Raw genomic sequence first — 12,500 nt, 5'->3', positions numbered from 1 at the left:
AGTCCTGCTGCTGGGTCTCTGAAGCAGACAGGGGGTTTTAGTCCTGAAGCTGGGTCTCTGAAGCAGACAGGGGGTTTTAGTCCTGAAGCCGGGTCTCTGAAGCAGACAGGGGGTTTTAGTCCTGAAGCTGGGTCTCTGAAGCAGACGGGGTTTTAGTCCTGAAGCCGGGTCTCTGAAGCAGAGAGGGGGTTTTAGTCCTGAAGCCGGGTCTCTGAAGCAGACAGGGGGTTTTAGTCCTGAAGCCGGGTCTCTGAAGCAGACAGGGGGTTTTAGTCCTGCTGCTGGGTCTCTGAAGCAGACAGCGGGTTTTAGTCCTGAAGCCGGGTCTCTGAAGCAGACAGGGGTTTTAGTCCTGAAGCTGGGTCTCTGAAGCAGACAGGGGGTTTTAGTCCTGAAGCCGGGTCTCTGAAGCAGACAGGGGGTGTTTAGTCCTGCTGCCTCTCTTCTGCGTAATTTTGGTCCTGCAGTCTCTGACTTCTACGTAATTATGTTTCTGGATATAAGTATTGTACTATTGTGTGTTTCACCATACAAATATAATGACATAGAACTAGAATGATAAATTCAGACAAATTGCCGTGGTCTTAGAGGCTTTGGCCTTTCTAGTCATTTTATTTCTATACTTTATAATTGCCTCACTATTCTAATGATGTTTTCTATCCCAAACGTAAACTTAAGACTATTGGAGTCATGACGCTATCAACTGTATCTGGCATCATGGTGTCAGTGGCCTGGCATGTCTTTTGAAACACATTCATTTGTTCCTCCCTCCAATTAATTATGGAAGGCCCAACAGTTCACCCACGTGCGCCCCCTGCTGCCCAGCGCTCATCATGTTCGCTAATCACACATACTCCCCAAACACCGTTATTACAAATCACACAGTACACTCCCCGACCTCAACACCGTACGACCCTAAGGACATGTGTAGGAACTTAACAGCGACTTCTACTCCATGCACCACTGGCACCACAATGCTCCATGACAATTAAACTCTAACCCAGAACGGATTTCTACATTATGCCCCATAATAATGAGGTGATATGCCACATCCCCCCCCCCCGACCAATAGGGTCAACATTATGCCACACCCCCCCCCCCCGACCAATAGGGTCAACATTATGCCACCCCCCGACCAATAGGGTTAACATTATGCCACCCCCCGACCAATAGGGTCAACATTATGCCCCCCCCCCGACCAATAGGGTCAACATTATGCCACCCCCCGACCAATAGGGTCAACATTATGCCACACCCCCCGACCAATAGGGTCAACATTATGCCACCCCCCGACCAATAGGGTCAACATTATGCCACACACCCCCGACCAATAGGGTCAACATTATGCCCCCCCCCCTCCGGCCAATAGGGTCAACATTATGCCACACCCCCCCCCACCCGGCCAACAGGGTCAACATTATGCCACACACACCCCCCGACCAATAGGGTCAACATTATGCCACACACACCCTGGCCAGTAGGGTCAACATTATGCCACACACACCCTGGCCAGTAGGGTCAACATTATGCCACACCCCCCTCCCCCGGCCAATAGGGTCAACATTATGCCACACACACCCCTGGCCAATAGGGTCAACATTATGCCACACCCCCCCGACCAATAGGGTCAACATTATGCCACCCCCCCGACCAATAGGGTCAACATTATGCCACACCCCCCGGCCAATAGGGTCAACATTATGCCACACCCCCCTCCCCCCGCCAATAGGGTCAACATTATGCCACACACACCCTGGCCAGTAGGGTCAACATTATGCCACACCCACCTTCCCCCGGCCAATAGGGTCAACATTATGCCACACCCCCGGCCAATAGGGTCAACATTATGCCACACACACCCTGGCCAGTAGGGTCAACATTATGCCACATCCCCCTCCCCCCGGCCAATAGGGTCAACATTATGCCACCCCCCCCCCGACCAATAGGGTCAACATTATGCCACACCCCCCCGACCAATAGGGTCAACATTATGCCACCCCCGACCAATAGGGTCAACATTATGCCACACCCCCGGCCAATAGGGTCAACATTATGCCACACCCCCTCCCCCCGCCAATAGGGTCAACATTATGCCACACCCCCTCCCCCCCCCGCCAATAGGGTCAACATTATGCCACACACCCTGGCCAGTAGGGTCAACATTATGCCACATCCCCCTCCCCCCGGCCAATAGGGTCAACATTATGCCACCCCCCGACCAATAGGGTCAACATTATGCCACACCCCCCGACCAATAGGGTCAACATTATGCCACCCCCCCGACCAATAGGGTCAACATTATGCCACACCCCCCGGCCAATAGGGTCAACATTATGCCACACCCCCTCCCCCCGCCAATAGGGTCAACATTATGCCACACCCCCCTTCCCCCGCCAATAGGGTCAACATTATGCCACACACACCCTGGCCAATAGGGTCAACATTATGCCACACCCACCTCCCCCCGGCCAATAGGGTCAACATTATGCCACACCCCCCGGCCAATAGGGTCAACATTATGCCACCCCCCCCGGCCAATAGGTTCATTAACACATACTGGAGGAGTTACAGACTAGCTGCAGTGGCTAATTTAGCTAACAAACTAGCTATGTCACATCAACACATACTGGAGGAGTTACAGACTAGCTACAGTGGCTAACTTAGCTAACAAACTAGCTACGTCACATCAACACATACTGGAGGTGTTACAGACTAGCTACAGTGGCTAACTTAGCTAACAAACTAGCTACGTCACATCAACACATACTGGAGGAGTTACAGACTAGCTACAGTTGCTAGCTTAGCTAACAAACAAGCTACGTCACATCAACACATACTGGAGGTGTTACAGACTAGCTACAGTGGCTAGCTTAGCTAACAAGCTAGCTACGTCACATCAATACATACTGGAGGAGTTACAGACTAGCTACAGTTGCTAGCTTAGCTAACAAGCTAGCTACGTCACATCAATACATACTGGAGGAGTTACAGACTAGCTACAGTGGCTAGCTTAGCTAACAAACTAGCTTCTTCACAACACATACTGGAGGAGTTACTGGCCAGCTACAGTGGCTAGTTTAGCTAACAAACTAGCTACGTTGGTCTCTGCGCGCATGACCAGAATGACACATCGATGAACCACCAAAAACACACCCCCATTTCTGTTTTAACATTTCGAAAGGGGGTCGGAGTTGGACCGTTTTTCGTGGCCGAAGTGGACCTGTAAAACCAAATAGGAGTTATAATGCAATAATACAGCATCTGCCCACCAGGCTATATACTTCCTGTTTACCTCTTCCACAATCACCAGGCTATATACTTCCTGTTTACCTCTTCCACAATCACCAGGCTATATACTTCCTGTTTACCTCTTCCACATTCGGTCTCTCTGACTTCATCTCTTTCACTCTCTTTTAAACCTTTTTCAATGCAGGTCATTTCCCTTTTAAATGTTGCTATCTCTTTACGTCTTCTGTCTCTGTGGCTTCATCTTCATTTCTTTGTTAATAATTGTGATAATGGTACGGTAGCACTAGTCGTGGTAATGGTTCTCTCTCCAGCTCCCAGCGGTGGCCAGTCGCTATGCTGTCCTGGCGAGCCGGCTGCTCCACACCAACCTGTCCATGGTGCACTACAGTGTCTTCTTCCAGATGTGCAAGGCTCAAGGCATCGGCTTCGACATCAAGGTACGGCCTCGTCTCTGTCCTACCCTGTCACTGACAAGTAAAAATATAGTGTTGTTTGTTTTTTACAACGGCACCTGTGAACAATTTTTTTTTTTTTAACTACAATTCTGTTTTTTTACTTAAAGTTTTAATGATAGGTTAGAAAAATGAATATGTCAAATCACATGTGTTTATAAAGCCCTTCTGACATCAGCTGATATCTCAAAGTGCTGTACAGAAACCCATCCTAAAAACCCCCTCAAAACAGCAAGCAAATGCAGGTGTAGAAGCACGTTTGTTTAAATATACACTGTGTATTATCGTCTGTGTTGTAGGAAAAACAAGGCACGGTCTTTGTTCTCCATGACAGCTGTGAGCGATACAGTCTGGGGATGGTGTGAGTATCTTTCATATGAACACACAGAACACACACAGAACAAAACTAAACACACACAGAACACACAGAACACACACTAAACACACACAGAACACACACAGAACACACACAGAACACAACTAAACACACACAGAACACACACAGAACACACACAGAACACACACAGAACACACACAGAACACACACAGAACACACACAGAACACACACAGAACACACACAGAACAAAACTAAACACACACAGAACACACACAGAACAAAACTAAACACACACAGAACACACACAGAACACACACAGAACAAAACTAAACACACACAGAACACACACAGAACACACACAGAACACACAGAACCCACACAGAACACACACAGAACACACAGAACCCACACAGAACACACACAGAACCCACACAGAACACACAGAACACACAAAAGGCCTTTTGGGTTCACTTTAACCCGTTCTGTTAAAATGAATGAGAGAGAACAGAGAGTTTTAACTGAATAGGAGAGTGCTGACACACCGTATTCCTTCAAAGGATGAGCAGGTCCCTCTTGGTTTAGCCCTCCACAACCAGCCCACCACAACCAGCCCCTCCACAACCAGCCCCTCCACAACCAGCCCCTCCACAACCAGCCCATCACAACCAGCCCCTCCACAACCGGCCCCACCACAACCAGCCCCTCCACAACCAGCCCACCACAACCAGCCCCTCCACAACCAGCCCCTCCACAACCAGCCCACCACAACCAGCCCTCCACAACCAGCCCCTCCACAACCAGCCCACCACAACCAGCCCCTCCACAACCAGCCCCTCCACAACCAGCCCCTCCACAACCAGCCCACCACAACCAGCCCCTCCACAACCAGCCCCTCCACAACCAGCCCCTCCACAACCAGCCCCTCCACAACCAGCCCTCCACAACCAGCCCCTCCACAACCAGCCCCTCCACAACCAGCCCCTCCACAACCAGCCCTCCACAACCAGCCCCTCCACAACCGGCCCCTCCACAACCAGCCCCTCCACAACCAGCCCCTCCACAACCAGCCCCTCCACAACCAGCCCCTCCACAACCAGCCCCTCCACAACCAGCCCACCACAACCAGCCCCTCCACAACCAGCCCCTCCACAACCAGCCCCTCCACAACCAGCCCTCCACAACCAGCCCTCCACAACCAGCCCACCACAACCAGCCCCTCCACAACCAGCCCCTCCACAACCAGCCCCTCCACAACCAGCCCCTCCACAACCAGCCCCTCCACAACCAGCCCACCACAACCAGCCCCTCCACAACCAGCCCCTCCACAACCAGCCCACCACAACCAGCCCCTCCACAACCAGCCCCTCCACAACCAGCCCCTCCACAACCAGCCCCTCCACAACCAGCCCCTCCACAACCAGCCCTCCACAACCAGCCCTCCACAACCAGCCCACCACAACCAGCCCCTCCACAACCAGCCCCTCCACAACCAGCCCACCACAACCAGCCCCTCCACAACCAGCCCCTCCACAACCAGCCCCTCCACAACCAGCCCCTCCACAACCAGCCCACCACAACCAGCCCACCACAACCAGCCCCTCCACAACCAGCCCCTCCACAACCAGCCCACCACAACCAGCCCCTCCACAACCAGCCCCTCCACAACCAGCCCCTCCACAACCAGCCCCTCCACAACCAGCCCCTCCACAACCAGCCCCTCCACAACCAGCCCACCACAACCGGCCCCTCCACAACCAGCCCTCCACAACCAGCCCTCCACAACCAGCCCACCACAACCAGCCCACCACAACCAGCCCCTCCACAACCAGCCCCTCCACAACCAGCCCACCACAACCAGCCCCTCCACAACCAGCCCACCACAACCGGCCCCTCCACAACCGGCCCCTCCACAACCGGCCCCTCCACAACCAGCCCCTCCACAACCAGCCCACCACAACCAGCCCCTCCACAACCAGCCCACCACAACCAGCCCCACCACAACCGGCCCCTCCACAACCAGCCCACCACAACCAGCCCCTCCACAACCAGCCCCTCCACAACCAGCCCACCACAACCAGCCCCTCCACAACCAGCCCCTCCACAACCAGCCCACCACAACCAGCCCCTCCACAACCAGCCCCTCCACAACCAGCCCACCACAACCAGACCACCACAACCAGCCCCTCCACAACCAGCCCTCCACAACCAGCCCACCACAACCAGCCCACCACAACCAGCCCCTCCACAACCGGCCCCTCCACAACCGGCCCCTCCACAACCAGCCCCTCCACAACCAGCCCCTCCACAACCGGCCCCTCCACAACCAGCCCCTCCACAACCAGCCCCTCCACAACCAGCCCCTCCACAACCAGCCCACCACAACCAGCCCCTCCACAACCAGCCCCTCCACAACCGGCCCCTCCACAACCAGCCCCTTTAAAAAAAATAAACCTTGTTGGTTCCAGGAATAACACTTTTGGTCCCAAATAGAATCATTTTTGGGTTCCTTGTAGAATCCTTTCCACAGAGGGTTTTACATCGAACCCACAATTGTTCTACCTGGAACCAAAAAGGGTTTTACCTGGAACCAAGAAGGGTTTTACCTGGAACCAAGAAGGGTTCTACCTGGAACCAAGAAGGGTTCTACCTGGAACCAAAAAGGGTTCTACCTGGAACCAAGAAGGGTTCTACCTGGAACCAAGAAGGGTTTTACCTGGAACCAAGAAGGGTTCTACCTGGAACCAAGAAGGGTTCTACCTGGAACCAAAAAGGGTTCTACCTGGAACCAAGAAGGGTTCTACCCGGTTCTCCTGTGCCATACAGAGATTTTTGAAGTACCGATTCCATGGTACAGGGTGTATGAGTTGATATATAAAGCAACGCAAGATTTAAGACTTCATGCTTTTCGGCTAAAATTATTATATAGAATTCTTGCCGCCAACAAAATGTTGAATATTTGCGGGATAAAGTCATCGAAGCTCTGCAGATTTTGTTGTGAGGATACAGAATCAATAGACCATTTATTTTGGTATTGACCTCAGGTAGTCTGGTTCTGGTCTCAGGTTCAGGAATGGCTGAAAATGCATAGCATTGATCTAAAATTCACCCTATAAATAGTACTGTTAGGAGATCTGGAGAGACCGGGTCAGTCAATTACTATTATACTAATACTCCTAGTAAAACTATTTATCTTCAACACGCAATCTGTGGATTCTATTCGATTAGATAGATTGAAATTGTACGTTAAACATCACAGTATAGTCGAAAGATATGTGTTGCGTAGAAACACGAAGTGGTAGATGGGATGGGCTGAGGGTGACCAGCCGAGATAGATGGGATGGGCTGAGGGTGACCAGTAGAGATAGATGGGATGGGCTGAGGGTGGCCAGCAGAGATAGATGGGATGGGCTGAGGGTGACCAGCAGAGATAGATGGGATGGGCTGAGGGTGACCAGCAGAGATAGATGGGATGGGCTGAGGGTGGCCAGCAGAGATAGATGGGATGGGCTGAGGGTGACCAGCAGAGATAGATGGGATGGGCTGAGGGTGACCAGCAGAGATAGATGGGATGGGCTGAGGGTGTCCAGCAGAGATAGATGGGATGGGCTGACGGTGACCAGCAGAGATAGATGGGATGGGCTGAGGGTGACCAGCAGAGATAGATGGGATGGGCTGAGGGTGTCCAGCAGAGATAGATGGAATGGGCTGAGGGTGACCAGCAGAGATAGATGGGATGGGCTGAGGGTGACCAGCAGAGATAGATGAGATGGGCTGGTGGTGTCCAGCAGAGATAGATGGAATGGGCTGAGGGTGACCAGCAGAGATAGATGAGATGGGCTGAGGGTGACCAGCAGAGATAGATGGGATGGGCTGAGGGAAGCTGAGGGCTGGTATGTGGAATTGGAGACAAGTGGGAGTGGAGTTGCTGTGTGAGAGAGAGAATGATGGTCAAAGATAAAAGTAAATAAATAAAAGCAAAATAAAACATAATAAAAGTATATTTGAATGACAATGAGGGACAGTGTTTTTGCAACTAATGCCGGTGTGCCTGAGGTTGATGCCGTGCAGGTGTTTGTACACATGCATATATACACACACTCTCATTCAAATAAACACATACAAGAACACACACATATACATGTAATAGTGCCAGACATGAACACAAACATATACAGTTGGCATTATTGTTATGATGTCAGTTGTCCTTGTTGTCCTTTGTTTTAACATTTTAGTTGTTTTGCTGTTTTCTTCTGTCTTTTCCTTTTGTCTCTTCCTTTTGGTTCAAATCTCTTGGTTGTTGGTGCGTTGGGGGGTTGTTGGGGGTGGGGTTCATTCTCTTGGTTGTTGGTGCATTGGGGGTTCTTGGGGGTGGGGTTCATTCAAATCAAATCAAATTTTATTTGTCACATACACATGGTTAGCAGATGTTAATGCGAGTGTAGCGAAATGCTTGTGCTTCTAGTTCCGACAATGCAGTAATAACCAACAAGTAATCTAACTAACAATTCCAAAACTAATATCTTATACACAGTGTAAGGGGATAAAGAATATGTACATAAAGATATGAATGAGTGATGTTGCAGAGCAGCATAGGCAAGATACAGTAGATGGTATCGAGTACAGTATATACATATGAGATGAGTATGTAAACAAAGTAGCATAGTTAAAGTGGCTAGTGATACATGTATTACATAAGGATGCAGTAGATGATAGAGTACAGTATATACGTATACATATGAGATGAATAATGTAGGGTATGTAAACATTATATTAGGTAGCATTGTTTAAAGTGGCTAGTGATATGTTTTACATCCTTTCCCATCAATTCCCATTATTGAAGTGGCTGGAGTTGAGTCAGTGTGTTGGCAGCAGCCACTCAATGTTAGTGGTTGCTGTTTAACAGTCTGATGGCCTTGAGATAGAAGCTGTTTTTCAGTCTCTCGGTCCCAGCTTTGATGCACCTGTACTGACCTCGCCTTCTGGATGATAGCGGGGTGAACAGGCAGTGGCTCGTGTGGGTGTTGTCCTTGATGATCTTTATGGCCTTCCTGTAACATCGGGTGGTGTAGGTGTCCTGGAGGGCAGGTAGTTTGCCCCCGGTGATACGTTGTGCAGACCTCACTACCCTCTGGAGAGCCTTACGGTTGTGGGCGGAGCAGTTGCCGTACCAGGCGGTGATACAGCCCGCCAGGATGCTCTCGATTGTGCATCTGTAGAAGTTTGTGAGTGTTTTTCGTGACAAGCCAAATTTCTTCAAGCTCCTGAGGTTGATGAGGCGCTGCTGAGCCTTCTTCACGATGCTGTCTGTGTGAGTGGACCAATTTAGTTTGTCTGTGATGTGTATGCCGAGGAACTTAAAACTTACTACCCTCTCCACTACTGTTCCATCGATGTGGATAGGGGGGTGTTCCCTCTGCTGTTTCCGAAGTCCAAAATCATCTCCTTAGTTTTGTTGACGTTGAGTGTGAGGTTATTGTCCTGACACCACACTCCGAGGGCCCTCACCTCCTCCCTGTAGGCTGTCTCGTCGTTGTTGGTAATCAAGCCTACCACTGTTGTGTCGTCCGCAAACTTGATGATTGAGTTGGAGGCGTGCGTTGCCGCGCCGTCGTGGGTGAACAGGAAGTACAGGAGAGGGCTCAGAACGCACCCTTGTGGGGCCCCAGTGTTGAGGATCAGCGGGGTGGAGATGTTGTTGCCTACCCTCACCACCTGGGGGCGGCCCGTCAGGAAGTCCAGTACCCAGTTGCACAGGGCGGGGTCGAGACCCAGGGTCTCGAGCTTGATGACGAGCTTGGAGGGTACTATGGTGTTAAATGCCGAGCTGTAGTCGATGAACAGCATTCTCACATAGGTATTCCTCTTGTCCAGATGGGTTAGGGCAGTGTGCAGTGTGGTTGAGATTGCATCGTCTGTGGACCTATTTGGGCGGTAAGCAAATTGGAGTGGGTCTAGGGTGTCAGGTAGGGTGGAGGTGACATGGTCCTTGACTAGTCTCTCAAAGCACTTCATGATGACGGAAGTGAGTGCTACGGGGCGGTAGTCGTTTAGCTCAGTTACCTTAGCTTTCTTGGGAACAGGAACAATGGTGGCCCTCTTGAAGCATGTGGGAACAGCAGACTGGTATAGGGATTGATTGAATATGTCCGTAAACACACCAGCCAGCTGGTCTGCGCATGCTCTGAGGGCGCGGCTGGGGATGCCGTCTGGGCCTGCAGCCTTGCGAGGGTTAACACGTTTAAATGTTTTACTCACCTCGGCTGCAGTGAAGGAGAGATCGCATGTTTCCGTTGCAGGCCGTGTCAGTGGCACTGTATTGTCCTCAAAGCGGGCAAAAAAGTTATTTAGTCTGCCTGGGAGCAAGACATCCTGGTCCGTGACTGGGCTGGATTTCTTCCTGTAGTCCGTGATTGACTGTAGACCCTGCCACATGCCTCTTGTGTCTGAGCCGTTGAATTGGGATTCTACTTCTCTCTGTACTGACGCTTAGCTTGTTTGATAGCCTTACGGAGGGAATAGCTGCATTGTTTGTATTCGGTCATGTTACCAGTCACCTTGCTCTGATTAAAAGCAGTGGTTTGCGCTTTCAGTTTCACGCGAATGCTGCCATCAATCCACGGTTTCTGGTTAGTGAATGTTTTAATCGTTGTTATGGGAACAACATCTTCAACGCACGTTCTAATGAACTCGCACACCGAATCAGCGTATTCGTCAATGTTGTTGCCTGACGCAATACGAAACATGTCCCAGTCCACGTGGTGGAAGCAGTCTTGGAGTGTGGAGTCAGCTTGGTCGGACCAGCGTTGGACAGACCTCAGCGTGGGAGCTTCTTGTTTTAGTTTCTGTCTGTAGGCAGGGATCAGCAAAATGGAGTCGTGGTCAGCTTTTCCGAAAGGGGGGCGGGGCAGGGCCTTATATGCGTCGCGGAAGTTAGAATAACAGTGATCCAAGGTTTTGCCAGCCCTGGTGGCGCAATCAATATGCTGATACATTTTAGGGAGTCTTGTTTTCAGATTAGCCTTGTTAAAATCCCCAGCAACAATGAATGCAGCCTCAGGATGTATGCATTCCAGTTTGCAAAGAGTAAAATAAAGTTTGTTCAGAGCCATCAATGTGTCTGCTTGGGGGGGAATATATACGGCTGTGATTATAATCGAAGAGAATTCTCTTGGTAGATAATGCGGTCTACATTTGATTGTGAGGAATTCTAAATCAGGTGAACAGAAGGATTTGAGTTCCTGTATGTTTCTGTGATCACACCACGTCTCGTTAGCCATAAGGCATACACCCCCGCCCCTCTTCTTACCAGAAAGGTGTTTGTTTCTGTCGGCGCGATGCGTGGAGAAACCCGCTGGCTGCACCGCATCCGAGAGCGTCTCTCCAGTGAGCCATGTTTCCGTGAAGCACAGAGCGTTACAGTCTCTGATGTCCCTCTGGACTGATACCCTTGCTCGGATTTCATCAACCTTGTTGTCAAGAGACTGGACATTGGCGAGAAGAATGCTAGGAAGTGGGGCACGATGTGCCCGTCTCCGTAGTCTGACCAGAAGACCGCCTCATTTCCCTCTTTTACGAAGTTGTTTTTTTGGGTCGCCGGCTGGGATCCATTCCGTTGTCCTGGTTGAAAGGCAGAACACAGGACCCAAATCAAGATAGCAGATGTTCTGAAAGAGCTGCAAAACCCGGACCCGTACAAATCAGCCGGCCTTGACAATCGGGACCCTCTATTTCTGAAACTATCTGCCGCCATTGTTGCAACCCCCATTACCAGCCTGTTCAACCTCTCTTTCATATCGTCTGAGATCCCCAAGGATTGGAAAGCTGCCGCAGTCATCCCCCTCTTCAAAGACACCCTGGACCCAAACTGTTACAGATCTATATCCATCCTGCCCTGCCTATCGAAGGTCTTCGAAAGCCAAGTCAACAAACAGATCACTGACCATCTCGAATCCCACCGTACCTTCTCCGCTGTGCAATCTGGTTTCCGAGCCCCGGTCACGGGTGCACCTCAGCCACACTAAAGGTACTAAATGATATCATAACCGCCATCGATAAAAGACAGTACTGTGCAGCCATCTTCATCGACCTGACCAAGGCTTTCGACTTTGTCAATCACCATATTCTTATCGGCAGACTCAGTAGCCTCGGTTTTTCTAATGACTGCCTTGCCTGGTTCTCCAACTACTTTGCAGAGAGATTTCAGTGTTGTCCGGTCCTCTGGCAGTCTCTATGGGGGTGCTACAGGGTTCAATTCTCGGGTCAACTCTTTTCTCTGTATATATCAATGATGTTGCTCTTGCTGCGGGCGATTCCCTGATACACCTCTACAAAGAAGACACCATTCTGTATACTTCTGGCCCTTCCTTGGACACTGTGCTATCTAACCTCCAATGAGCTTCAATGCCATACAACACTCCTTCCGTGGCCTCCAACTGCTCTTAAACGCTAGTAAAACCAAATG

General features: G+C 50.7%; 1 protein-coding gene across 1 annotated transcript in view; it reads left to right on the top strand.

Annotated features, from left to right (window-relative positions):
* The window catches only part of iqch (IQ motif containing H), a 213,408-nt gene that overhangs the window by 196,401 nt on the left and 4,507 nt on the right, over positions 1–12,500 (top strand). Inside the window, exons 20-21 of the mRNA XM_064990331.1 lie at positions 3,561–3,686; positions 4,001–4,062. Of these exons, the coding sequence (XP_064846403.1) occupies positions 3,561–3,686; positions 4,001–4,062 (188 nt within the window). The remainder of the gene's footprint in view (positions 1–3,560; positions 3,687–4,000; positions 4,063–12,500) is intronic.

Source organism: Oncorhynchus masou, chromosome 15 (assembly GCF_036934945.1).
Source record: "Oncorhynchus masou masou isolate Uvic2021 chromosome 15, UVic_Omas_1.1, whole genome shotgun sequence".
Taxonomy (NCBI): domain Eukaryota; kingdom Metazoa; phylum Chordata; class Actinopteri; order Salmoniformes; family Salmonidae; genus Oncorhynchus; species Oncorhynchus masou.
This window is presented reverse-complemented; position numbering and strand designations above follow the sequence as displayed.